Raw genomic sequence first — 27,745 nt, 5'->3', positions numbered from 1 at the left:
GTCAAAAGGAACCTAAGCACCAAAAGTAATCAGACCATATGGTATACTGCATGTTCTGAATTGAGATGGCCATGGACTTACGAAAGTGCAAACAAATGCTAGTTGAACTTTGACAGCTGCACCTTTGATTCTAAGTGTGCACACAGCCCCTAGATCTGCGCCACTTCTCGCTAACCTCCTCAGCAATCGCCGACCTGTACTCATTAAAACTAAATTGTGCACATATCAGTTACCAGCAACATGTTATGTAACCTATACCTTATGTTACATATATAAAAATTCTGATCAGGTGGGGACTCTTTGTCCCCCCGTTGCCTGTTCAAAAAAATTACCAACAACCACCTAAACATCCAGACTTAATAGCAACCACAACTTCATGCCTTCAACAGACATGCACTATATGGATCATGCACATATGCATTAACAGCAACCACATGAAATAGAATTGTGGAACATGAACGGCCACATAAACAGTCAAATCCTTGAAGAACCACATAAACAGACAGTTCCTTAAACAGGGTTTTCTAGGCAGACACTAAAGTTGCAGACATACACATAAACAGACAGACAAATCCTTAAACAACCACTTGAAAAATTAATAACAACCAGAATTGTGCAAACTAACAGGCTACCACAACTTCATGCCTTTGTTTATTACAGATAATGGAACATGCCCTACAACAATACCACATACGACTGTTGGTATACTGCACCAGTCTTCGTGAGCATCTTGGATATTTGGGCTTGGTAGCGGCATTGCTGCATTGAAATTTTGGGACTGGCCATGAGGCAGACAGTCGACCCCAAGTTAATGGCAATCAGTAGTATTTTAACAAAACATCATCGCAAAATGATATTTATGGAAGGAAATAACCAAAAAAAGGATCTTACAATACTTGAATGATATCTAGGAGCTTTTGGTAAATAGGATTGGCAGACCTGATAAACTGGAGGTGGAGTAATGGCTGTGGGTAGGAGGTGACGCCTACGAGGATTGTTAGTCCCTCACCAAGGCATTCGCCAAACTATTATTCTCAGCATACTCATACACCAATAGTCTACTATTCCATTCAATGCAACAACCAATCAACCTGACAAGGTTTGGGTGCCTAACATTTGATCTAACATTAATTTCTATCAATAATTAACCAATTCTTTGTTTTGACTCAGCTGCAAAACTTTTAATTGCAATTTGAGTGCCATATTTCGGGTTTCCCCCAAGTGAGGAACATGTTGTGTTAGCCATTGACTATAGTATTTGCAGAGTTCCTCGAAACATGCATTTAGAGTAGAAGCAACAAATAAAGCATGAATTTTTTAAAAATGCATAAACAAGTCCTAGGCATACCTCCAACAGTCAGTGTCAATTATTTTCTGCTAAAGGAACTTTAAATGCGTTTAAGTAGCACAGCCCCACAACTGAATTTCTCACAAAAAATCAGTTAAGTACATTTTATATATATTGCAACCCAAATCCAACAGGTGCCAAAAAAATCAAAGAAAAAACTTGCAGCAATCGCAATATGTACCTGACGGATGTGAAGAGTCATCCTAGATGTGTTCACTGGAGATTGAGAAAAAGTGCTCAACCAGCTAAAACCAAAATGATCCATGAATAAGTAGAAGAAATTGTTACTGGAAGGAAATAATCGATGAATAAGAATTGTGGATTTTGAACAACCCTGCATATGTAACAACCACATCTGTTTGGCATTTACATGTCCACATTGGTAGATAGGATCATAGCAATCAGAATAACATTGATCAGATCCAAAGTTAATCTTCCTTAACTGCCCAATAGCCATAGAAATTGAACTAAGAAACAGAAGATGCCTCAGTCTAAGGAAGATTAAGCACTGTTTATTTCAGTTACCATTTCAGGCTTCTTGTGGCATTGTCTAATCAGTTCCTCCCACAGTTCGTCATCGTGCTGCTCCGTAACAATTTCAACAACCTACATGCATTTTCAAGATTTATATTATAATTCAAGCCTATATATCAAGTTGACTAATATAGAACAGGATGTCTTAGAAATGGTAATATAATGGATAGGCAAGTTAGAACCTCCTGCATCTGCATGACTTCCAGTTTGTTTATAATTGTCGGAAGAGCTTCCTTAGCATTTCCCATTCGGCCAAGGACAAAGACCTGCTTCCTTACAAGTTCCTTTTCCGAAGTACTTCTAGTACTACATGCATAACATAAAGATAAAAATTAAATTCAGAATTGTGAAAACTAAACAACATTAACCATTAATGGTAACCAAAACAAAACACCAAGGAGAAATGCCATAAAATCAAACCAAAACTGTATATTTGAAATCAAATTGTTCCTGGTTCACTTTACCACCAGTCCACCACAGCTAGCAGAGTATGAAAACAAGATAAACAAAAAATACAGTAGTTAGTGAAAATATGTTAACAGAAATGGTATGGGACAAATCCCAAAAAAATGGATCCTGAGGGTGAAAAGGAAAGAAACATACTAAGAGCTAAATCGACAATGTGCACAAGCCTCTGTTGTACTAATGTTGAATTTTTTTCACACAGCTTGGAGAAAATATAAAATATCATATGAGGTTGAGAAGGAATAATACTGTAAGTTGTAACTGATATTTGGCATGCCTAGGTCTGATATTGATAGCTAAATCAGCCATAAGCAAGTTTGCTTACTTTCTGTTTATTCAGTTATTCCAAACTAATACTACACCTATAATACTCTAATTTGGCACAACTGTTCATCAGTCACCCCTCGAAAGCACTAAGAACACTTTGTTATTAGCTTGCACCTAGGAATAAAAACATTTTTATCTACCATCATGTCGATCAAGAGATACAGTTGATCAAAGAAAAAAGATACTACAAGGCACATATTTAATTCTCTGTTTCATAATAGTGGTACTGTTGCATCGATGTTCATGAATCTAGTGAGCATGCCATAAAGAAACAACATAAGCATTTTCATGTTGCTATAACTATGCTTTCCACCTCACATAAAGAGTCATTCTACCAAGATCTAGCTGAGGAACCAATGTACATACCAATCAATCTTTACATACCAAGTATACCGGAGACTCAATAGCCATTCCATTGGATGACCTTGCATCCCAGTCCCAACGCCTCAATCCTCGCCTGCTCATCCTTAATGTCAGACTATAACAACCATGGGTCAATCGCACGATCGTCATCATGGCTCACTCCAAGTAAAAGAAAAGGCTCACCGTGCGATCAATCGATGACTCTATTGTCTCCTTTCCACGGCGGAGAACGACATGTGAATCCTCGCAGTTGGCAACCACAGCATGGGATGAGCAAACTAGTGACAACCGCATTTGAGCCCACGTTCTTGGCGGCCACCGGCCATGGCTCATGGACGCCACGGACAAGCCTGCTTGCCTGCCTTGACACCTCATCATCCAGCCTCTAGAAACACCCGGTGAACAGCTCGCCCTACTTCATGTCAAATCCTTACCAAGTAGCCTCAACTCCTACCTCAAGAGTACCTGGAACCTCTCCCGGCAGTAGTTGGCCACTTGTACAGTGACAAGAAGCGATTCATCAAGGGTCATCGATGACAGGGGCGGCTTTCTAAGGGTTCCCTAGGCCCACAGGTGTACCTCGACACCGTCGTGTCCGTAGAAGATGCCAAAAATGTGCGTCGACAGGCGGAGTGCGTCGGCGTCGAGGTCCAGACTGGCAAGGTCATGGCAGCTGGCATGCAGGCGCACCGGCACGTCGGCGAATCGCAGGGCCACGGTGGAGGCGTCCTCCATCTCGTCAATAGGGCCGCTCGTGGACGCACAACCCCATACAGACCGCGGTCTACGAGGTAGACGCTCCTCTTGCCGCCTGCGGCGCTGACAATAGCGAGTTCTAGCTTCTCGATCACTGCACATTCCCCGACCGAGAAGAAACCCTAGGCTCACCCTGAGAGGAGGCGAGTTCCCAGCGGTAGTGGTGGAGGAGGACGGGATCCTCAGAGGGAGCGGGATGCGAGATCCTCAGAGGGACGGGATTTCGTGGGGGAGCTGGGTCCTGCCTGCCCGAGCAGGCGGCGGCAGAGGCGCGACTCGCTGGTGGATGTGGAGTCGGGGGAGAGAAGCTCAGTTGCCCAGCGATGGAGAGGAGAGGTGGAACACGCCTAACAGCGTGGCCAGTTGCGCAGTAACATCGCGGAGGGGAGGGGAGGGGAGGCGGGAGGCGACGGCGTACCTTCACGTTGAGCCTTGGATCCCTGTAATCGCGTAGCAGAGGGGGAGGAGGGTGGGGATCCTCGGCAACCTTCCATGACTGGCGATGTTGCCTGCGATGGATGGCGTTGATGGCGGCCTTGGTCCCCATAATCGCGGAGCAGAGGGGAGGCGGTGTTGCTTGCGACGGAGGAGTGTGGGGGCGGATCTGCGTTGACGGCGGGGAGACTGGCAGAACCAAGCTTGTGCACGCCTACGGTACTCTCTTAAGGAGTAGTAATAGATTTTGGCCAGTCCCAGTGTGTGGCTTTCTATAATACCAAAAATCTCGCCGGGACACGTGTGAAGGGTCGGGCGGTGATTAATCACCTGTGCCAGGATTAGCAATGGGAGATTAGTGGATGTGGGGTTTAAGCGCAAACCACTCTAGAATATGTTTTTGCTACTACCACCACTATATGGAAAGATTAAGTGCGATGGAAATATAAACTCAAATCGATGACTTCAGTTTCATTAAGATATCGAGAAACACATAAGCTTCTTCCTTAAACTCGTTGAAGCCCCATGTAAGAGCTCGGTCAAGTAAATCTATGGATAATTTTGGTCTTTCTCTGCGCCTAAGTGGTGCTCCAATATCTCTCCCGACTCGCCATCTTCACTATCAGATACTCCCTTCGTTCATAAATATATGACACCGTTGATTTTTTAAAAAAAACTTTGACCATTAATTTTATTAAAAATAATGAGTTATCTTTTTTTATTTGTTCTATCACTTAAGATAGTTTGTGCTTGACTTAAAATTTTACATTTTTAAATAATACGAGTGTGGTTAAATTTTTTGAAAAAGCCAACGGTGTCATATATTTATGAACGGAGGTAATACGTGATTATTACTCGGACCAATGTTGGGGCGAAGGCGAAGACACTACCCTTCGCTCGATGCCTTCGCCGATCCCGCCGCACCAACGGAGGCAAAGCGACCGGCAGTTTCCACCCTTCGTCCAACACGCTGCAAGACGAAGGCCTACGACAAGGTCGCCCCGTCTCGCGTCCTCGTCCAACACGAAGGCCCACGTGGAATTCGGCCCATTGTAACAGGCCCCGCGCGGCTGAGTGTATTACGGGCCCGATTTGTAAAGGCTTTTCTGTAATGACAGTCTGTAACTCTGCTTTATGGGAATATTCCGAGGGTGACCTAGACGCCTGAGGGCACATGCGTCCTTAATCCAAGACGCTGGGTACTCATGCACCTATAAATACCCCCGCACAGTGCCCTTGAGAGGCTAGATTAACAGAGCAATTGCCTTCCTGAGCTAAAACCTTGTTCGCATTACTTTCACTCCCCCGTTGGATCAACTTGCTCGGGAGAGCAAGTTCCAACATTTGGCGCCCACCGTTCGTGCTACGAAAAAACCACCCGCGATGGCACCCAAGAGAGCTAGCTCGAAGGCAGCCCCATCCATTGACGAAGCAGCGAAGGCAGCGCTGTTGGCCGAGAAAAAGGGCAAGGCCCTTGTCGACACCACCCACCAAGAAGCCTGCGAAGACGACGCACTCAGCAAGAGGCAGCGCAATGAACAACCCACACCCGAAGGCAGTCTCCGCACCTGCAGCTCCGGAGGACAACCGCAACCTCCCCCAGGCTTCGCTCCACCGGAGGGCGCGGACGCCACTGAGGATGGCGAAGTCATCGGCATTTCAGCAGAGGAACAACTACAGCTGCGGGCCTTGCGCATCAAGAACCGCAACCTCCAGAAGCAGAACGAGATCCTCGAGGCCAATCGCCAATGTGTCTCTGCACAGGCCAAGGTGCGCCAGATATACGCGACGAGGAGCAGAAGGCTCAGGAGCTTGAGCAAGAGATTGCGCTCATGCAGAGCGAAGGCCAACTTGGTTTGCAACAAGGCCCACCCCTCCAACAGCGCGCGCCATTCGAAGACCTGTTCATTCCTCAGCGCGGACCCGTCATCCCGCACGTCGCAGCATTCCAAGGTGTCAACTACCTTGATGAGCGAAGTCCCCTGGCGTCGCACCTGCAAGTGTCACCATGGCCCACCAACTTCAGGGCAGGGACCTACCCCAAGTACAACGGCAGCAATGACCCAGCACAGTATATCATGAGTTACCAAGTCGTCGTTGCATCATCCGGAGGGGACGACGCCACAATGGCCAAATCATTCATCATCGCCCTCGAAGGCCCGGCTCTCACTTGGTACACCAGGTTGCCCCCGTTGTCCATTGACTCCTGGAGAAGTCTGCGGGACAATATTTTGCTCAACTTCCAAGGGTACCGCCCAGACACCGACGCCTTGGCTGAACTATCACTCTGCAAGCAGCTAGAAAGAGAAACTCTGCGGGAGTACTACCGCAAGTTTCTGACTCTCAAGTCACAACTGCCTTCGGTCGATGACCAAATAGCCATTCACTACGCCATCTGTGGCCTTCGGGCTGACGTCCTTTACTGCCACTGCATCAGAGATCCACCCAAGAACCTCCAGGAGTTGTATCAGCTGTTCAAAAAATATGCCAGATCCGAAGAGCTCCACCAGCGCAAAGTCGAGTCTTAGAGGAAACCCAAAGACCCTCCGCAGTCCAGCCGTACGTGGACGAGGCCTTCGCAGGCAGACTCCGGTCAGGACGGCCGCAGTCAGCAGCAGGTACACAACATCGCCAACCAGCACCTCGCTGGTGAGGCCCCTCGCCGCCAAGAGTATCCCCCAGGGCCGCGGCAACGGAACTCGTGGTCGGGGCCGAGGACGGGCGCAGCAGCCGCGCATATTTTACTGCTTGTTCCACGGCGAAGACTGCGCGCACCCTACAAGGGACTGCCCAGAAACGAAGGCCACCAGAGACAGGATGTCTCGGGTGCAACCAGCCGACAACCCTAGAGTTTTCGCGCACACATATCAACAACTCCCTCAACCATACAACCACGGCCCCGCTCAGCATCCACCTAACCACGCATACCACACCACCAGGAGGTACAAATCGTACCTCCCCCACTCCCACCTCCACACCCGCAACAGCAAAACATCCACCACCCCAACCACCCCCAAGCCCCAAAACAAGAAGACTTCGCCAATCAGCCGTATCGTGGAGTCATTCACATGATCACTGGGGGGTCTAGCGTCGACTTCGACACAAAGCGACAGAAGAGAGACCACTACCGCAGCATCAACCATGTCGCCGTCACTGGTCCAGTCGTGCAGACAAAGTGGTCCCATGTGCCATTGACCTTCGACGCCCGAGACGTCGACCTGCGCAGCGCACCCCACATCGACGCCATGGTTATCAACTGCAGCGTGGCAGGCTGGGACCTGCACAAAGTCTTAGTTAACAACGGCAGCCAGGCGGATATCATTTTCCTCCACGCCTTCGACCGCATGAGCATCAGCCACAGCTTGCTCAAACCTTCGGACAACCCACTGTATGGCTTCGGCGGCAAGGGCACCTTTCCTGTCGGCAAAATAGAGCTACCCCTCTCCTTCGGCGTAGCACCCAATGCACGAAGTGAGCAAGTCACTTTCGACATCGTCGACATGGTGTACCCGTACAACGCCATAATGGGTCGGGGCTCCATCAACAAGTTTGAGGCAGCCATTCATGGACTTTACTTGTGCATGAAGATCCCGGGTCCGCAAGGCGCGATCACAGTCTACGGCAACCAGCAGGCCGCGCGCAACATAGAAAGAGACTTCGTTCCTGGGCAAAGGAACGTACACTGCCTCACGGCCTAGCGCGAGGTCCCTGAGTCTGCCAGGCCAACCGCCAAAGAGCATGAAAAGGCACAGCTACAGAGCAACGATGGGACCAAGACTTTTCCCCTCGACCAGGCAACGCCCAAGCAAACGATCATCATCAGTGAAGACCTCACTTCGCATGACGAGGAGAGACTCCTCTGCTGTCTGTCCAAAAATAAAGACGTCTTTGCCTGGTCCGCCCTTGACCTGGTCGGAGTCAGCTGCTCTATCATCGAGCACAGCTTGGGAATCGACCCTTCGGTGAGGCCGAAGAAACAGCGGCTGCGCAAGATGTCTGATGAGAAGACAGAAGCCGCCAAGGCCGAGGTACACCGCCTGCTTGAGGCCAACTTTATCGAGCCAGTCGCCTACCCTACGTGGCTCGCCAACGTAGTGATGGTGCAAAAGAAGAGCGGCAAGTGACGGATGTGCATTGATTTCACCAGCCTCAGTAAGGCCTGCCCCAAGGATAATTTCCCGCTGCCTCGGATTGACAAGATCGTCGATAGTGCGGCCGGGTGCGAAGTCATGTCACTCCTTGATTGCTTTTCCGGCTACCACCAAATATATATATGAAGGAGGAAGACAAGGCCAGCACCAGTTTCATAACACCCTTCGGCACGTATTGCTTCATCAGAATGCTGGAGGGACTTAAGAACGCTGGGTCCACATTCTCTCGACTCACCAAAACGGTGCTCGAGAGCCAAGTCGGCAGAAACATATTCACATATGTGGACGACATCGTCGTCACCAGCAGAAGCAAGGAAGACCATCTGGCTGACCTCGCAGAAACGTTCGTGAACATGCGGGACGCACGACTTCGCCTAAACCCCAAAAAGTGCGTCTTCGGTGTTCGCTAGGGGGAAATACTGGGTTACCTGGTGTCGCACGGCGGGATCGAAGCCAACCTGACCAAAATCCAGGCCATCATCAACATGACGCCCCTGCAGTCAGCCAGAGACGTCCAACGATTGACAGGCAGATTGGCCGCCCTCAACAGATTCATCTCCAAGTCCGCAGAGCGAAGCCTACCTTTCCTCAAAACACTCTGCGGCACAACATACTTCGCATGGGGACCAGAGCAAGCGGCGGCCTTCGCTTCACTAAAGCAGCACCTGTCAGAGTTGGCGATTCTTACAAGCCCCAACCCCTCGCTACCCCTGTTGCTCTACATCGCAGCTTCGCCGCACGCGGTCAGCGCAACACTGGTTCAAGAGTAGGACAAAGAAGGCACGATCAGGCAATGTCTAGTTTATTACGTCTCTGAAGTACTCACGACATCAAAATGCAACATGACGGAACTGGAAAAAGTCGCCTACGCAGTTGTTATGGCTTCGCACAAATTGCGCCATTATTTTGAAGCGTTCAAGGTACGGGTCACCTCATATAGGGGACTCGGCGAATTGTTTAGAAATCCGGAGGCATCTGTCCGGATCGCCAAATGGGCAGCCGAGCTTTCCGGCTACCATATCACCTTCGAGCCCAGGACAGCCATCAAATCACAAGTCCTGGCAGACTTCATCGTCGACTGGACCGGGCCAATAACGTAGCCGGACATGTCCGCAGAGAAGGTGTGGACCATCCATTGCGACGACACATGGTGCCATGCGGGGGCAGGCGCAGCTGCAGTCATTACTTCACCCGCAGGGGTCAACCACAGATATGCAGCACGCCTCAGCTTTGCTCTGGAGTCTGACAGATGCACCAACAAAATAGCAGAATACGAAGCTGTCATCCTCGGCCTTCGCAAGCTAAGGGCACTTGGTGTCACTACCTGCATCATCAAAACAGACTCCAAGGTAGTCGCCGGCCAAGTCGAGAAAGATTACGCAGCGAAGGACCCCGCACTTATGCAGTATCTCGCGGCTATCCGCAGTCTCGAGAGGTAATTTAAAGGCTTCACCTTGCAGCACGTGGACCGAACCAAGAATGAGGAGGCCGACGCATTGGCCAAGGCAGCCGCCAGAGGCGAGGCCCTGCCCTCCGACGTATTCTACCATGTCATCGGCACGCCAGCTGTCCGCAGCCCAGAGGGCCTCCAAATAACCAATGACAGCGAGGGCCACCACATAGTCAACCTCATTATGACCGAAGACTGGCGGGCACCAATAACCTTGTTCCTGCAGGGGTACTATCATCCAACCGATATCAACAAGGCCAAGCGCCTCAAACACTAAAGCCGGGACTTCGCACTCATCGAAGGCCAGCTTTACAAGAAGGGGGTCAGCCAACCCATGCTTAAATGTGTCACCGAGACCGAAGGCGTTCAAATCCTGCGCGAAGTCCACAGCGGGACTTGCGGCTCTCACGCAGGGCCTAGGGCCCTAGCTGCAAAGGTGATCCGTTAAGGCTTCTACTGGCCCACCATGATCTGCCGCCGCAAATCGGGTCACAAGGTCATGCGAAGCCTGCCAGAAGTTTTCTCCACGCTCGGGAAGCCCTTCGCAATTCACAAAGCTAATCGCCCACACGTGGCCCCTTCAGCGCTGGGGCCTGGACATTGTCGGGCCACTACCCACGGCCCAAGGGAACCTCAAGTTCACCTTCGTCGCCGTCGAGTATTTTACCAAGTGGATCGAGGCGAGGGCAGTATCCACGATAACATCGAAGACTGCCCAGAAATTCTTCTGGCAAAATATTGTTTGCCGATTCGGAGTCCCGTCCGAGCTCACAGTTGACAATGGCAAGCAATTTGACAGCCAAGACTTCAGGGATTTCTGCTTCTCCATTGGCACCAAGCTTGCCTTCGCCTCAGTGTACCACCCACAATCCAACGGTGTCGTGGAGCGCGCCAACGACAAGATTTTCATGGCGATCAAGAAAATGCTCCTCGACGACAAGAAGGGCAAATGGGCTGACCTGCTACCTGAAGCAGTCTGGGCACTGAACACGACCGAGTGTCGGGCGACCGGATTCACTCCCTTTCCCTTTCGCCTGCTATACGGATCAGAGGCCATGACCCCGTAGGAAATCAAACATGGGTCCCCGCGGACAAGCGCTTCAGCAGTACCCGACGTCGACGAGCCAACTTCCAAAGACCTCATTGACGGAGACCGTGTCTTCGCCCTACAGGCCCTCGACAAATATCAAGCCCAAACGAAGGCCTGGCGCGACCACGCAGTCGTCCCAAGAGAATTCAACGAAGGGGACCTCGTACTTGTCCGCACAACCCGGACAGAGTCACGAGGTAAGATGGAACCAAAGTGGGAAGGACCATTTATCGTCAAGACGAAGTCGTCTCCCAGCGCGTACAGATTAACAACACAATCTGGCGAAGACCTGGAACATTCCTGGAATATAGACAATCTTCGCAAATTTTTTGTTTGAATCCTCGGGGCCATCACGCCCTTGTAATTCACTTAACATTATTATTCCGGCACGCACTCTTTTCCTCCCAGGGGGGGGTGAGGTTTTTAATGAGGCGGCGACATGTAATATACAAGCAAAAATCCCCCGCAAAAAACTAAGCCAATGTCGAAAAAGATCGCATCGACGGTCTTCGGCATTCGACAACACCGAAGTCACCGCGAGGGGCAGCGCTGACTACCCTCGCGTGCGACACTCCGCGCAAAAGTCGCCTAAGGGTGCAGCCGGACTCTCCATGCAAAAGTCGCCTACGGGTGCAGCCGGAATAGCACAATAAGTGCGCAAAATCGAAGTCTTCTTCAAAAGACTCCCCGTGCAAAAGTCGCCCAAGGGTGCAGCCGGACTCTCCGTGCAAAAGTCGCCTACGGGTGCAGCCGGACTAGCACAATAAGTGCGCAAAATCAAAGTCTTCTCCAAAAGACTCCCCGTGCAAAAGTCGCCTACGGGTGCAGCCGGACTAGCATAACAAGTGCGCAGAATCGAAGTATTTTCCAAAAGGTTCCCCGCGCACAAGTCACCTACGGGCACGACCGGATCAACGAAGGCTCGCAGTTTCATATAAATTACGGTTACATACACACAGCAAGAGCATCACACTTTACATTGTCTCAACCTTCGGGATGATACCCATCTCCCTGTAGTTGAACAGCATTATCCTCAGCTCCTCACCCTAAAAAAGATTTCGCAACCCCCCCTCACCTACACTCGCCCCAACCGGCGAGAACAACAATTCCCGCTTGCTAGCCCCGTCCACACGAAGATGACCACCCTCCACCCCACTCACTCTCCTCTTCGCCACCGCCCTTCGCCGCCTACGCCCAGCACTCGGACCAGGAAGAACTTCAGCACCCATCACACGCGGAGAAGCCTCCGCCGCAGCCACATCCAAGGCTGCAAAATAATCCAAGTCCTCATCCGAAGACTCTTCCGTCCACACAACCGAACTCCCAGAATCATCAGACTCAAAAAACTTAGACACGGAATCATCTGAATCATTTTCAGCAACCACGGTCGAAGCCGCCACAAAATTAGCATTGTCAGTAGCGGTTGCGTGCGCAGGCCCAAAACCCTGAACCTGCGCAGCAACCGAGGTTCAGTAACACATAGACAAAATTTACAAACTCCCCTGCACCTATTTAACTACTTAGCCACCTACGAAGGCACGGTCGCGGCCGTGGGGTCTTTGACTGCCGGCTCAGCCACCACCTTCGGGGCACCTTCGACCATCGGCGCAGGGGCCGACACAGGGTCTTCGCCGGCCATAGCAGGCACGGGCACGACCAAGGGGCCTTCACCGGCATTCGAGGGCAACACCGAATTGACTTCCGCAGCCTCGGGCGGCGCGTCGACCAGACCTCCGAGGTCCTCGACGTCCTCGGCACGCTCCATCTGCAACAACAGCACATTCACTCAGCAAAAACTGCACATACCCACACGCAACCAAACACACAAAAATAATAACCTTCACCTGCTCTCTCGCCCGGTCGGATCGCTCCCTAACAGCCTCCCGACCATGTGCCCCCCACATCCTATCAAAAAGTGCCCCGCTGACTGCTTCACAACAGGGTCTTTGGCCTTGAAGATCTCACGTTCAAAGCTCTCGTCTGATTGGTCGAAGACCTCGTAGTGTCTGCAGTCCTCGCGAGACAACGCATTCATGGCCCCCTCGCAGGTGACAAGGGAGGCAAAGGACATGAAACCCTCCACGATGGTCAGGAGTACCAGCAACTCCTCCTGCAACCATTCGAGGAAGCGAAGGCTCGCCTCCCAGTCGGGCACCTCGAAGTCAGCAGTCCACGCACCCAGCTCGCGGTATGAGTCCACGAACTGTGCGAGCGTCCGCTCAACCTCCGAGCGCGTAGAGGCCTCGGCCTTGTCCATGCGGCCGCGCAGGGCGTTGAACCTCACCTCCCACTCCTCGGCGTGTTGGCTGGCGAGACTTCCCTCCGCCCGCGCTACTTTAGCCTCCGCCTGCGCAGCCTGCGCCTCGGCGATGGCCTGGTTCGCCTCCCTCCTTTCCTCCACCAGCTGGCGCCGGAGGTCCATCTTCTCGGCCTCCAAGGCGGTCACCTTCTCCGCCAGCCTACGGTTTTTGCTCTCCGTAGCTGACTTCTCCCGGACGGCATCCGCGTGCTGCGCCCAAAGTCTCTCGACTTTGGCAGCCACATCTGCAGTAAGGGCACCCGACGCCACGCGGTCGGCGAAGTCGGCCATCTGACAGAAACACATGCGACCACAATCCCCATGGAAACAGCAAACACTGAAGTCCAGCTCAACTTACTTGACTTAGCTGCTGCGACAGCTGCTGCGACGCCTCCCTCAGTCGGCGGGACATGGAGCCCGCCACGTCCTTGACGGCAGCGGCTGACGGAATCTTGCCGCTCGCGCCGAAAGCGGCACCCTTCACCCCAACCACCGCAGTTGACGCCGTGGTTGCCACCTACCCTAAACCCTAAACCAATTGCCCCTCGCCCGACCCTGCAACGTATCATCGGTCAGAAGACCTAAAAAAACTAACTTACCAACAAAATAGTCCTCCACGCTAATGTTCGTGCCGAAGTCGGCAACACGTTTCCTCGGCGAAGGCAGCTCCCGTACTTTCGCAGCTTCGCCCGGGGTAGGCTTGGTTCCGCCAGCGATGACAGCCTTCACGCTCTCCGATGCCTTGCTGGAACCGGGCGCGACCGGTTTCGCAGCCGGCGCCGGCTGGCTACTGCCGGGGGCAGCAGCCTTCGCGCTACCCCGCACTTTCTTCGCCTCACGCCTAGGATCGGCGAGCCTGATAACCGCCCGGCGCTTCTGCGCAGCGTCCTGACGATCCTTGTTCATCACTGCCGACACAACAGCAGCAATATTCCGTCCGTAAGGGAAAATCCTCAAGCCACGAGCTATACGAGACGTAGACATGTCTTCGCCCTCCGCCCAGGGGATCGGAAGATTCTTTGGCCATCGACCCCCGGTAACCTCCAGCATTCGCGCCGAAGACTCCCGGAGCTCGGGCGAAGACATCCTTCCCCCGGGGGCCGCACATGTCCCCATCAACTCCACAGCAAAATTTTCAGACACCCCCGTTCCCCACCACTATAGTACCTAATTTTCTCTTCTTAGTGGTCGAGGCAGCCTCCTGCGAGGGCCCTTCCTCGGTACCGCCCATCGGTTTCTTCCCGCGGCGGTCGGCGGCGTCTTCCCCGGGATAACCACCGTACGGCAAGCGGTTCAATTCGAAGACCCGATTCAACCTGTCATTGGACCCACGGATATCCCAGCTCCGCAGACCCTCTGTCTTCGGCACGTAGCGCCCCACGATCCTCGCCACACCGTCTTCCGCTTCACGCACGAATGCGGCGGGATCTCGGCCACGCAAATCCAGCGCGAAGGCAGGACTTCACACCAACTGCCCGCCCCAGGAGGGCATCTCGCGAGGGCATACTTCGCCCAGCGCCCAGCCATGCGCCAAGGGCCATACCCCATACACGACAAATTCCTCAACAAGATCGCGCCCGCTACTCATGCGGGCAGCGCACCGAAGGGCTCCTTCGTCTTCATCATCCTTCGCTACCTCAAACTGCGGGTACACTACGTAATAATGCGAGCACATGACGGCCACGGGGAGCCCTGGGTGGTCTTCGACTGTGCCTTCGGAAACGTAAAACCAGAATTCCCACCAGTTGCCCCACTTATTGCGGGCGCAGGGAACCAACTCCACGACTTCCATCGAAGTCTTGCCGGTCTTCGGCGTGAATGTGCAAGATCTAAAATGTGCAATCTCATGTCCAATTTTCCTCTTTTGCCAATGCAGACAATAATGTTTTGCGAAGACTTCCACAAAGGGTTGCCCGCCATACGAAGTCGTCGCCGAGACATACTTCGCCAGGGCCACCACGACATTCGGCGTCGCCTGGTGGACCTGGACCTCAAATCTCCGCAGGACCTCCGCCACGAATCGATGTGCAGGTAGACGAAGGCCAGCGGCGAAAAAGCCTCAAAAACAACCAACTCGCCTTCTGGCTCGGGGACCTCCTCCGCCCCCGGGACACGCCCCACTCCGCTACCAAAATATCCAAGCTGTTGCATGTCTTGCACGCGGACCGAGGACATCCGCGACACACCAAATTCCATTGTATCACCAGGATGCAACTCCTCCGCCGCCACGTTGCTTAGTGTGTCCTCGGACGATGCGCCGGCCGGCGGTGTATCGGCAGCAGAAGAGGAAGAGGACGGCATGGCTACGTACCGTCGACGGCGGCGGGCGGTCTGCTTCACGCGGGCCAGATCTCCGATGAGCAGGAGCAAGGAGGGCAGGCGAGCAATCAAACGGTTTCAAGAGGAGGCTAGGGTTTTGCGGCGCGTAGAAAGAGTACCTGACCCACGCCGCCCCACCCCCTTTTTATACACAGGACGCGACGCTTCGGGAAACCCGCAGTCCAACAGTGTCGCGTCCGTCAACGGTCACATCAAAAAACCCCGCGGAACCACTTCGAGCGAGGACATCGTCTCCACCATCTAGTGACGTCTTCGGCACCAGATGACTTAGTCGAACTGGTCCCTCGGAGGGCAAATGTTGGGGCAAAGGCGAAGACGCTACCCTTCGCTCGATGCCTTCGCCGATCCCGCCGCACCAACGGAGGCAAAGCGACCGGCAGTTTCCACCCTTCGTCCAACACGCTGCAAGACGAAGGCCTACGACGAGGTCGTCCCGTCTCGCGTCCTCGTCCAACACGAAGGCCCACGTGGAATTCGGCCCCTTGTAACAGGCCCCGTGCGACTGAGTGTATTACGGGCCCGATTTGTAAAGGCTTTTCTATAATGACAGTTTGTAACCCCGCTTTATAGGAATATTCCGGGGATGACCTAGGCGCCTGAGGGCACATGCGTCCTTAATCCAAGACGTTGGGTACTCAGGCACCTATAAATACCCCCGCACAGTGCCCTTAAGAGGCTAGATTAACAGAGCAATTGCCCTCCTGAGCTAAAACCTTGTTCGTATTACTTTCACTCCCCCGTTGGATCAACTTGCTCGGGAGAGCAAGTTCCAACAACCAACTCTTGAATCCTTTGCCGCAAGTTGATGCACAGCATCGTTACAAGCTCTAGGTGTAATGGTGTATTAAGTATAAGCAAATTTTGCACTACGGAAGCTGGAGCTCACCAGGTCTCTGATGAGTCGCATGGCAGGCCAGTTGCAGTAAGGAGAAGTTCATAATGTTTGTGGAGTGTGACTGGGTTAGTCAATTGACAAATTGGGTTGGGTCCCTGAAGGTGGCAGAGAAATCCAACCTCTACCGAAATTGAAGACCCAACAGCAAACAAGATGGATCTACTTCGATTTTACAACAATCCAACCCCTCTCCCTCGTTGTGTCACTGTCACCGTACCGCCGCAATCTCTGAACATTTCGACGGCTTGAAACCGCGTGACATTTCATCGCTATACCGAGGGTCTCGGATGTTAGGAGGAATCAAAAGTTGCCGGCCTCCCTCCGTTTTCTGAGTTCTCGTGAGTCAGTTTCGCCGGCCCGACAAGGGGCCGTTGACATGCTCCGCTTCTTCTCGCTCGGCAGATTTTAAGCCTCCCGTCGTGTGTCTGTCGCAAGGTCGGGGAGCCACGAGCGTGTGCGAGCAAGTGATCGCTCGCCATGCACAGCCCACTTGGACGCATTTCATGCATGAAGGTTTCCTTTTTATCCCTTCGTGTGCGTTCTCCAGTTGAACGGTGTCCTCCATATGTCAGATATTTATAACCCAGTTGAAGTTTTCTCCTCGCGTCGCTTGGTCCTTTTGCTTGTTTCTAATCTCTTGGAGCTTCTCTGCATTTTCTTTAATCGTTTACAGGTTCAGACAAGTCATTGTCGAGCCAACATTGAGCGAAGAAATCGAAACAAGCCTCCGTTTTCGTCACCAAATCTTGGTCTTTCCGTTTGTAACCAGAGTTCTTGATTGAGGAGTGACAGCTGCGACCTGCGGTAGCAGTAGATAGCACGCAAGAAACACTACAAGGGACGAGCAGAACTTTTTTTTTGCGCCAGCTTTCCCGTCGCAGAAATGGGCTGCCTTCGCCTCTTCAACGGCAGGTTCAAGACCAAGCGCTCCAAGAGGCGGCCGTTGGCGACGGCCCCCGCGCCGGCGCCTGCCGCCTCCGCTGAGGCGCGGTCCATGGCGTCCGCGGCAGCCGCCAGCTGCGCCTCGTTCGCGTCGTCGGCGAACGTCTCGGAGACCTCGGCCTCCGGCTCGGGCTCCGCTTCGTCGGCGCGGAGCATCCCGGAGCTGTACGAGGAGAGGGGCGCCCTGCGGGAGTTCGGCCTCCGGGAGCTCCGCGTCGCGACGCGCGACTTCAGCCCACTGCTCATGGTCGGCGAGGGCGGCTTCGGGTGCGTCTACAGGGGTGTCCTCCGGCTCCCCGGCAGCACGCCGGTCGCCGTCAAGAGGCTCAACCTCAACGGACGTCAGGTACGCATGGCCCGCATCCACGCTCGCGAGATCGCAATGCGCGCGCCGTACCTTGGCTCGGTGGATGCGGTGTGCTGAGCTCATTCCGACCGACTCCGTTCTTGATGCCGTCCGTCCAGGGCCACAAGGAGTGGCTCGCCGAGGTCCATTTCCTGGGCGTCGTTGAGCACCGGAACCTCGTCAAGCTCATCGGGTACTGCGCCTCGCAGACGGACCGAGGCCCGCAGCGGCTGCTGGTGTACGAGTTCATGCCCAACAAGACGCTGGACGACCACCTGTTCAACCGGGCGTACCCTGTCCTCCCATGGGAAGTCAGGCTGCAGATCGCACTGGGCGCAGCCGAGGGATTGCTGTATCTCCATGAGGGACTGGAACTTCAGGTACCATACCAATACAGAATCTTCTATCTCTTTCCACCCGTACTAGATAGAATAAACGTTTGTCAGTAAACAAACATCACAAGCGTTTTTCTTACTGCTTGTGGTAGATCATATACCGCGATTTCAAAGCGTCAAACGTACTGCTGGACGAGGAGTTCAGACCCAAGCTATCAGACTTTGGGTTGGCAAGGGAGGGGCCATCAGAAGGACAGACTCACGTGTCCACAGCGGTATGTGCAATGCACGCTCGATCTCGTTCACCAAAACGACAAATGTCGCATCTGAAAGTTTAGTTTTTTTTTGCTTGCTCTCCATCACGCGATCATGCATCATCAGGTCATGGGCACCTTCGGTTACGCAGCGCCGGACTACGTCCGGACCGGGCACCTCACCACCAAGAGCGACGTCTGGAGCTTCGGCGTGGTGCTGTACGAGATCCTCACCGCGCGGCGCTCCATCGAGCGGAACCGGCCCAAGAACGAGCAGAAGCTCCTGGACTGGGTGCGGCGGCACCCGCCCGAGAGCGACCAGCTCGGCCAGATCATGGACCCGAGGCTCCAGGGGCGGTACCCTACGCGAGGCGCCGCGGAGGTGGCCAGGCTCGCCAACGGCTGCCTCGCGAAGCTCGGCAGCAACCGCCCCACGATGAGGGAGGTGGTCGAGGGGCTGAGGCGGGCGATGCGGCACACGGAGATGGACGGCTTTGTCGTCGTCGCCGGTGCGGCAACGGAGTACCAGGGCTCGCCTCCTCGTGCGGAGGAGGAGGCGCCGGGGACGCCGGGCGCAGAGGATGCCAGTGCCGTGGCGATGGCAGCCGAGGCGAGGAAGAGGCGGATGCTTCATCTTGCTGCTCTAGGGAATGCCGCTGACGCTCACGCGAGGAGGCGGCTCATGCTCATGACGGCTGCCGCCGCTGCTCCGACGTGATCTCCTGCCGCTGTTGATGCCCTTGACTTCATTCATCTACAGTCTCAACCTATGACCTCTGAAGTATATTTGTTTAATCGAGTTTATAGGCCTAGTTTTGAAATTTTTTACATATAGTTTTGAAACTTTTTGCATATCTTACTCTGTTGTTGTGTGGTTTAGATGGTTGACATTTGATTTGTCCATTGCTAGGAAAATCCACAGAAACGCTGGTTTGAAACAACGTTCAGAAAATAGCATATATTTTTAAGCAATTCGTAGAACAACACATGTTTCAACGAATTAATTTATAAAACAACATTTTATCTTTATTTTGCATTCTTTCATTATTTACACCAAATACAAATGGACCAAATTACCCCTATTTATTTTATAGCCCTCTTTTTAATCTCTTCTGTCCATGAGAAAAAACATAAATAGATAAAATATATGAGCTCCATTTTTTATGTTAAACATACAAATAAACACATATCTTTTTTTTATGAAGAAACAAGTCTAGATTTAACTATTGAACTTTAAACCTAGGTATCTCCGGTATCGAACTATTAAAATTAGACACACTTGGTTCACTGAAAGGCCTATATTCAAATGTACTTCCTCCGTTCTTTTTTATTTAACGTGTTTGTTTCTTAAAAACTTCAAGCACTCCTCTTGTTTTTAAAAATTGCATGTTCTTTAAAAACTACTATCCCTTCCCAAAATATAGTTTTGGACTTCAGTGGTTAAATCTAAACTTCTTCCCTTATAAAATATTTATGTTTATTTGTATGTTTAACACTATGCTTAACAATATAAAAGTAGAGCCTACATATTTGTATGCATTTATGTTGTTCTTATGCACAAAATAGATAAAAAAAAATAAGGCTACGAAATGATATGGGCAATCTGGTCGATTTGTTTGTGAGATGAGAAATAAAAGAATGAGAAATATAGATAGAGTGTTGTTTTCTGAATTCATTTGATAAAACCTGTGTTGTCCTTTGAATTGCTTGAAAATGAGTGCTATTTCTGAACAATGTCTCAAACTAGTGCTGTTCGTGGATTTTCGTCCATTGCCTAATCTGATGTGTCAGTGTTTGAAGGAAAAAACGGATGGTGTGAAATGCACTCCTGCCTATTTCTTCTCAACCTAATAATATAGATGCTGAAATCGCAATGTTTGAACAGAAAAAAAAATGTGCTTTCTTGTTCGACTGGAATACGCTACGCCACCTTTGGGCCTTTGAATTTCTGCTCTGAAAGTCTAACGATGCAGTTGAGTCAAACACTCAAACGTTTGATAGAGTGGCAGACTCCGGTTACCATATTATCTGCCAAATATTTGTGGATCCGTAAATTCAGTTTGCAAACTTGGAAAAAATATTGTTTTTTTTGCTGTGGAATAAGTACGGCTTTTCACTTTTACTACATAAACCCTGCATTCTTATGCTCACCTTTGTCTTTGCAGACCGTACTGAATTTTCATCAACAAACAGCATATCAGTAAATAAACATGACAAAGGCAGAAAATATACATCGGAAAGCTTCCACATCCACAGCAACAAAATCATGAAAAGTAACTTCAGTCTCGGTCGTCAACTTTTTAGCAGTGCAAGTAGCAATACTATTGCAGATGGCAGCAACAAATTGAACAGTATGGTACCTTTTCATGCACAAGTAAAATAGTACATTGTTAACTTCACGTAATTGATTATGAAACGAAGAAAGTGAATATTTGGAAACCTGCAGAAGCATAGCACCAGATAATCAGTTCTCTACAATGGGAAAGGCTGATCCAATTTTGTTGTTCCCCAATCGGTAGCACTTGACGTTCACACTATACGGGCCAATATCGACGCGGTTGTCTTCCCCTCCAACAAAAAAGCACAACGTGTAGAGTGCAACCTCAAACTCAGGACTGACGCCAATCAACGTGCTGGATACCGATTTCAGCACGCCATGCCACTCAAACTGAACAGTCAGCAGCTGTATCTCTGAATCAGGCTGTCAAGACCAGGTAGAACATTTTAGCTAACATTATTCGCATGCACAGCAGCGTTGCATCAATTCTTAGCAACATAGTAATATACTCACCGATTCACCACGGCGCCTTGGAAATATATAACCTTGGTAATCCACATTTCCCTTGGCTTCTTCCAGGTAAAACTGCAAATTAGTCACGGAATACCTGTTAGAAATGTCCAAATGAGGAAATTAGATTTCATTAACAACACGAGAACTTGCCTGAATCCAGTTATGGAAGCCTGATACCTCACTCTCCCCTTGTCCCCGTCCTTTGATCTCACCAACAAACACATGCTCAAAGGCAGAAGAGCAGCTAGAGTTGCCACCTCTTCCATACAAATCAAACCATAGGGATGTCAGCATTCTCTTGAAGTCCTCGTAGTCCTGAGGCACAGCCCCCTTCTGCACTAAGTACCGGTGCAAGTACTTAATTGGCGCTGTTCTAGCGATCTCTTCAACGAAAGCTATTTCTTCGTGCTTATCCTGCTGGGTAACAACTTCTTTGTACCCCTGGTGGGGGTTGTAGTTATCCAGAAGTGCGCAGAAACGTGAGTAGGTGGGTTTTCTTAGCACATCGTCGCCTAGCCAGCTGAACAAGCTTTCAGATGCCATATCACCCTTCTGATAAACTTTCTTCCCCTTGCCACAGTCGATTATGTAGTCCTTACCAGGAACAATACGGTTCATATCGAGCTCCCAAAGTCGGCTACACGCTTTCGATAAGCTATTCAGCTCCTCCCTGGTGGGCTCGAAATTGAGTCCTTGGTGGATATGACCGACATCCTCAGAGTACTTTTGTTCTGATGGTGGCTTTCTGTATCCATTCCATGCTTCAGACTGCATCATGCAATATCGTGAATTCAGAGTTCAGATAGTACAAGAAAGCTTCAGAACACGCAATGATCACCATTCAACTAGAGTGTCAATTGATTTATGTGGACGTAAAAGTAACAGTCTTACGAGAAACAAATGGGGTGCAACCGTGTATCTACACCTGGTTTGGTCAGATCTGTCACCAGCAAGGCAGCAATAAAGCTCAAACTGGTGTGGTCTAACAGAATGACACAACTTCAGACTATTGATACAGTTAAAAATAAAACTTCAGAGCAATTATCTTGACTTGGTTCATATTCTGGTTTCCTCATTCAAAGATGAGCAAAGAGGGAAGAGTCGACAAGTGGCATCTTTAACACTAACAGACCACATTCTGCAACGGTTGTAACAATAACTCACTAAAGCATTGGCTCCATGGCTAAATGTTGATTGACTGTCTGTATAAATAGTAAAATAGAAGTAAAAGGACCTGAAAACTAAAGCAAGAGCTTAAATATGTTCAATGAGGAAACAGAATAACGAAAAAGAAATGTAATTTCTGATCTTTGGAAGACTGAAATCAAACCTGCTGTGGTCTTCCATGGCGCTTTTTCTCACCGACGGTCTGCCAGCCTCCATCGTTTATCCTTTCTTCTTCCTAAAATAGTCCAAATTATAAACTTGATGAGACACTCTAACAGGCAGCCAATCATTTGGGCTTGTAATTCTTCTATGAAAAGCGTAAAACGGGTATGACAAAACTTTCAAATTTAACCAAGAAAGCTGTAGTGTTATTGCAATTTTGTACTTTGGAACATTCTATATGGGAAGAAAATTCTTGAATATTATATCATTGATTCTCCAGCTATCAGCTCATTAGTGCATCAGAGAACCATTCGTTCAATCCGAACGTAAACATACCACATTATTCATGTATGATTAAAATACAAATCCAGAATTTACCATTTCCATCGTCTGTGCGTACCATTTGAAGCAGAGTCTAATGAAAGATGAGCGGGTGAATTGCCTAATTCTTATAAGAGAAGTAAAAAAATGAGAGGAACCCAAACCTGATGCTGATTCCCGTATCCTTGTGCCTGCTGCTGTTGCTGACGCCGCCGGCTGCCACTGCCATCCCACCTTTCCTCCCCCTCGCACTGCAGAAATTGAAACCCGCGCAGCTGCATCAGCATGCTTCAAAAGAAGCAACCCAGAAATGGACACTTAAATCATTGTAAATCCGGTAAACCTGGTTCTGCCGGCCTGCGTGGTGCTGCTGCTGGTTCCGACCATCGGCCCTTTTCCAACCCTCGTCATCCCTCCTCTCATGGCGATTGTCCTAGGTGCGTTGAGAAAATCGAAGCGAACAATTCAATAATTAGACCCATAGAATCGTCGCTTGCTCACCAGCACAGCAGCGGCCACTCACCCGCCCCGAGCTTCGATGGTCCCGGCGCTCGTCCGGATCGCTGCCCTTCTGCTCGGAGACGACCTGCGGCGAGGCAGCCAAGCCACTCCGGGCTTAGAGCAGAGCAGCCAATGCCAATAAAACCAACATTGGCAATCGCATGTGCAAGCAGCTAGTGGCGCGCACCTCGGCCCACGTCGACCGCGATCGTTCGTCGCGTTCCTCCTCCCCGTCGTCATCTGGATCGGAGCTTTGGGCCGCCCTCCTCCTCGGCACCTCGTCGTCGTCGGCGCGGCCGTGGTCCCTCTCCCTCACGGCGTCCTCCACGGCGTCGATGGCCACGTGGACCAACCCCTTGATGAGACCCTCCATCGCGCGCCGACGAGAGCGAACGGGGAAGGCGGGTGACGGGCTGGGTACTGGAGATGGATCGGACTGACCGGCTGCCGCGGGATGGGATCTGGGACGGGGAGGGACGCGTGCTTGGTTGGTGGACTCCACTAATCGAGTGGCTGGCGCTGCGACGCGCAGGAGATCATCGGGGATTTCCTTACTTGGATTTATCGTCCGTGCGTGATTACTGATTAAGAACCTGAAGAAGAAACTTTTGCAGCGGTCGTGGACATTCGCGGTATGGGCCGGACGGCTGGATGCGATCGCGGGAGGACCTTCCGTTAACTTCTCACTGTCGACGAGCGGTTCTGGACGCTGATTGGAACCTTCCGCTGACTTGGATACCTACAGGGGGCCGTCGGGCTCGGGCGTCGGCTCAATCACGCCGATGCCGTGCCGAATACTTAAAGCAACAGTTTTAATGGTAATACTAAGTCATTTTTTTATAAAAAAGTTCTTATATTTTTTACAAATCAACTCAGCATAAAATTTTAAAAATCTGTGCAGCAAGTGGGATATATCAAAAAGCGGTGTAAGAGGTGGGGTTTGAACTCATACCCTGACAGAAGGAGTTGTTTATAATATTGAATATAAATTGTACATATGTATATATGACCTTTTTTAAAATAAAAAATAATCATGCTAGACTAGGTCAGCACTACAGGCCGAGGCTACGGCCCAAGCATGGTACGATGCTTGGGTCGGGTTAGCCCAAACACTATTAAATGGGTCGTGTCTCGGACCGGCTTGCCAGACACGACTCATTTGGTCATATATACCTCCGCACGATAATGATGGTCCTCGGCTCAGTTGTCACCATCTCGTTCGTCATTCTATTTCTTTTTCTCTCTCCCCTCGTGCCTCCACCTCCGTGCCACCCCGTTCTCGGCAGAGAGCGTAGGAGCAGGTGTCTCCTCCTCATATTCGTCCGACACCAGCCCCGACAACGACTCGCGCAGTGGCTATTGCACGTCCACGAGGATGTTTCACACCATACGCGTCATGCGCGCATCATCGTTTTCGCAATCGTCGGACGTCCCGTTCGTCTTCCCGGCCTTCGCCCTGTTCTTCCTCCCCAACCTGCTGCCTCCGCCTATGGTCGCAGCCGCGAGATGACCGACGCTCGTCGACGCGAATACGGGGCGAGTCGGTCATGCTACTAGCCTTTCTCCGTGTGTGCCGTCGAGGAGGACATGGTGGCGCCTGTCACGCTTAGGTTATTTTAGCGATGGGGAGTCCAGGTCTGAGATATTAGACAACCAAGGTCCGTAGCGTGGCAGCAGTCGTCATATGCTACGGAGTTGGTGTGGTGTTGTGTCACTTCGGCGGGTCCAGGACTAGGAAGACACTCGCATTCTCTCGCCCTTCTCGGACTGACGCCTGGTGCGGGTGCCTCTTGGTTTGTAGCTACTCCAGCTAGGCTTCTTTCTCCGCTTGCGTGCTCTCTCCATATATATCTAGCGGTATATTACCTATGTCGTCTCCAGATGCCCAGGTCTTCGTCGTGTCCTTCTCCGGCAACGAACAGTTATGCCCTCCTCTTTTCTTCCCCTCCTGCTCTACGAAATCTTGGAAGTGGGGGAGACGAGGGGATGTGAGTCTCTGATTTGCTGCCTATGGTACTCGTGCGTTCATAAAAAAATATTATGCAAATAGTGGAGACAACCAATAAAAAACCTTGAGATTTTTTTGTGAATAATTTACATGAATATTGTTGTGAGCTAAGCATCAGAAATGCGAGGTATAGTACCTCGCACCTTGGTAAAGCAGGAGATGAATGTCTGGAGAGTCTCCCCGGTGTCGGTGTTTCGACCCCGGGGGGTCCCTGGACCGACGAGTAAATTGTCGCTGCGTGTCCCAGCCCAGATGGGTCGGTGCGAGACGGAACACAAGGGGGAAACAATAAGGGGAATCACGGCCTCGTGTTGTCCTGCGCCCAGGGCGGATGTGCTTGCAGTAGGGGGTTACAAGCGTTCGCGAGGGAGAGAGAGAGCCTGTGCGTCAGCCCGTCCTCCCGCACGACCACCTTCTCGTACGAGGGCCCTGGACCTTCCTTTTATAGATGTAAGGAGAGGGTCCAGGTGTACAACAGGGAGCGTAGCAATGTGCTAACGTGTCTAGCAGGGAGGAGCCAGAGTCCTATGTACATGCCGACGTGGCTGTTGGAGAGGTCTTGCTGCCCTGTTCATGTGATGTCGTGGCCGTCGGAGGGGCGCTTGAGACCTGTGGAAGCACAGCTGTCGGGTGCTGTCGGATCCTTGCTTCCGTAAGGGGCTGAGAACTACCGTCGTCATGGAGCACGCGTGTCGGGGACCATAATTAGGGGTACCCTCAAGACGCCTAATTCTCAGCTGGTAACCCCCATCAGCATAAAGCTGCAAAGGCCTGATGGGTACGATTAAGTCAGGGATCAGTCCACACGAGTGACTCGATCACGCTTCACCCGAGCCTAGCCTCGGCCAAGGGCAGCCGACCTCGAGAGACTTCCGTCTCGCCCGAGGCCCCCTTTTTATGGCGGACACATCACCGGCTCGCCCGAGGCTTTGGCTTCGCTCAGAAGCAACCTTGACTAAATCACCGCACCGACTGACCAAATTGCAGGGGCATTTAATGCAAAGGTGGCCTGACACCTTTATCCTGACACGCGCCCCCGGCAGAGCCGAAGTGACCGCCGTCACTCCACCGCTCCACTGGCCAGTCTGACAGAAGGACAGCGCAGCCTGCGCCACTCCGACTACAGTGCCACTCGACAGAGTGAGTCTGACAGGCAGTCAGGCCTTGCCAAAGGCGCCACGGTGAACTCCGCTCCGCCCGACCCCAGGGCTCGGACTCGGGCTAAGACCCGGAAGACGGCGAACTCCGCTCCGCCCGACCCCAGGGCTCGGACTCGGGCTAAGACCCGGAAGACGGCGAACTCCGCTCCGCCCGACCCCAGGGCTCGGACTCGGGCTAAGACCCGGAAGACGGCGAACTCCGCTCCGCCCGACCCCAGGGCTCGGACTCGGGCTAAGACCCGGAAGACGACGAAACTCCGCCTCGCCCGACCCCAGGGCTCGGACTCCGCCCTGGCCTCGGCCGAACGACTTCCGCCTCGCCCGACCCCATGGCTCGGGCTCGGCCACGGCAACGGGAGACAGACCCAACCTCGGCTTCGGAGGAACCCCCACGTCGCCCCGCCTAGGGCACGGACCGCCACGTCGACAGGAAGCGCCATCATCATCCTACCCCGAATCGACTCGGGTCACGGAGAACAAGACCGGCGTCCCATCCGGCCAGCTCCGCCGGAGGGGCAATGATGGCGCTCCACAAGCTCTATGACGACGGCGGCCCCCAGCTCTCTTACGGAAGCAGGACGACGTCAGCAGGGACTCGACCGCTCCAACAGCTGTCCCTCCGCCAGGCTCCGCCGCACCTCCGACAGCCACGACATCACGCCAGCAGGGTGCCCAGATCTCTCCGGCTGCCACATTGGCATGTACCTAGGGCGCTAGCTCTCCCTCCGCTAGACACGTAGCACTCTGCTACACCCCCCATTGTACACCTGGATCCTCTCCTTACGACTATAAAAGGGAGGACCAGGGCCTTCTTAGAGAAGGTTGGCCGCGCGGGACCGAGGACGGGACAGGCGCTCTCTTGGGGCCGCTCGCTTCCCTCACCCGCGTGGACGCTTGTAACCCCCCTACTGCAAGCGCACCTGACCTGGGCGCGGGACGAACACGAAGGCCGCGGGACTTCCACCTCTCTCACGCTCGGCTCCGGCCACCTCGCCTCTCCCCCCTTCGCGCTCGCCCACGCGCTCGACCCATCTGGGCTGGGGCACGCAGCACATTCACTCGTCGGCTTAGGGACCCCCCTGTCTCGAAACGCCGACAGTTGGCGCGCCAGGTAGGGGCCTGCTGCGTGCTGACGAACAGCTCCCCGTCAAGCTCCAGATGGGCAGTCTCCAGCAACCTCTCCGGCCCGGGACGGTGCTTCGTTTCGGGACTCTTGGGTTCATGTCCTTCGACGGCAGCTACGACATGATACTTCTTCCACCGCCGCGCGACTACGACAATGGCGGCCGAGAACCCGCCCGCCGG

General features: G+C 52.1%; 2 protein-coding genes and 1 pseudogene across 2 annotated transcripts; 1 reads left to right on the top strand and 2 right to left on the bottom strand.

Annotated features, from left to right (window-relative positions):
- Positions 1–285: 285 nt before the first annotated feature.
- LOC103648472 (protein phosphatase 2C 50-like) lies at positions 286–4,340 on the bottom strand (annotated as a pseudogene).
- Positions 4,341–16,628: 12,288 nt separating this feature from the next.
- Positions 16,629–20,176, top strand: LOC103646124 (probable serine/threonine-protein kinase PBL19). The gene is made up of 5 exons (XM_008670845.3): positions 16,629–16,966; positions 17,127–17,741; positions 17,861–18,121; positions 18,229–18,351; positions 18,458–20,176. The coding sequence occupies exons 2-5, from the start codon at positions 17,337–17,339 to the stop codon at positions 19,046–19,048; spliced, it is 1,380 nt and encodes a 459-aa protein (XP_008669067.1). The 5' UTR covers positions 16,629–16,966; positions 17,127–17,336; the 3' UTR covers positions 19,049–20,176.
- A 457-nt stretch (positions 20,177–20,633) lies between these two features.
- LOC100283938 (placental protein 11) lies at positions 20,634–23,852 on the bottom strand. Its single transcript, NM_001156836.1, is given in 8 exon segments — positions 20,634–21,031; positions 21,122–21,193; positions 21,272–21,889; positions 22,452–22,523; positions 22,936–23,022; positions 23,115–23,204; positions 23,295–23,357; positions 23,460–23,852. Coding segments are annotated over 8 exon segments (1,425 nt in total). The 5' UTR covers positions 23,646–23,852; the 3' UTR covers positions 20,634–20,794.
- Between the last annotated feature and the right edge of the window lie 3,893 nt (positions 23,853–27,745).

The sequence above is a fragment of the Zea mays genome, chromosome 2 (assembly GCF_902167145.1).
Source record: "Zea mays cultivar B73 chromosome 2, Zm-B73-REFERENCE-NAM-5.0, whole genome shotgun sequence".
Lineage (NCBI taxonomy): Eukaryota > Viridiplantae > Streptophyta > Magnoliopsida > Poales > Poaceae > Zea > Zea mays.
This window is presented reverse-complemented; position numbering and strand designations above follow the sequence as displayed.

Coding starts and splice junctions, on each gene's coding strand:
- LOC103646124 (XM_008670845.3), top strand. CDS start 17,337: ATGGGCTGCCTTCGCCTCTTCAACGGCAGGTTCAAGACCAAGCGCTCC. Junction 18,122..18,228: donor ATGAGGGACTGGAACTTCAG/GTACCATACCAA, acceptor TGCTTGTGGTAG/ATCATATACCGCGATTTCAA. Junction 18,352..18,457: donor AGACTCACGTGTCCACAGCG/GTATGTGCAATG, acceptor ATGCATCATCAG/GTCATGGGCACCTTCGGTTA.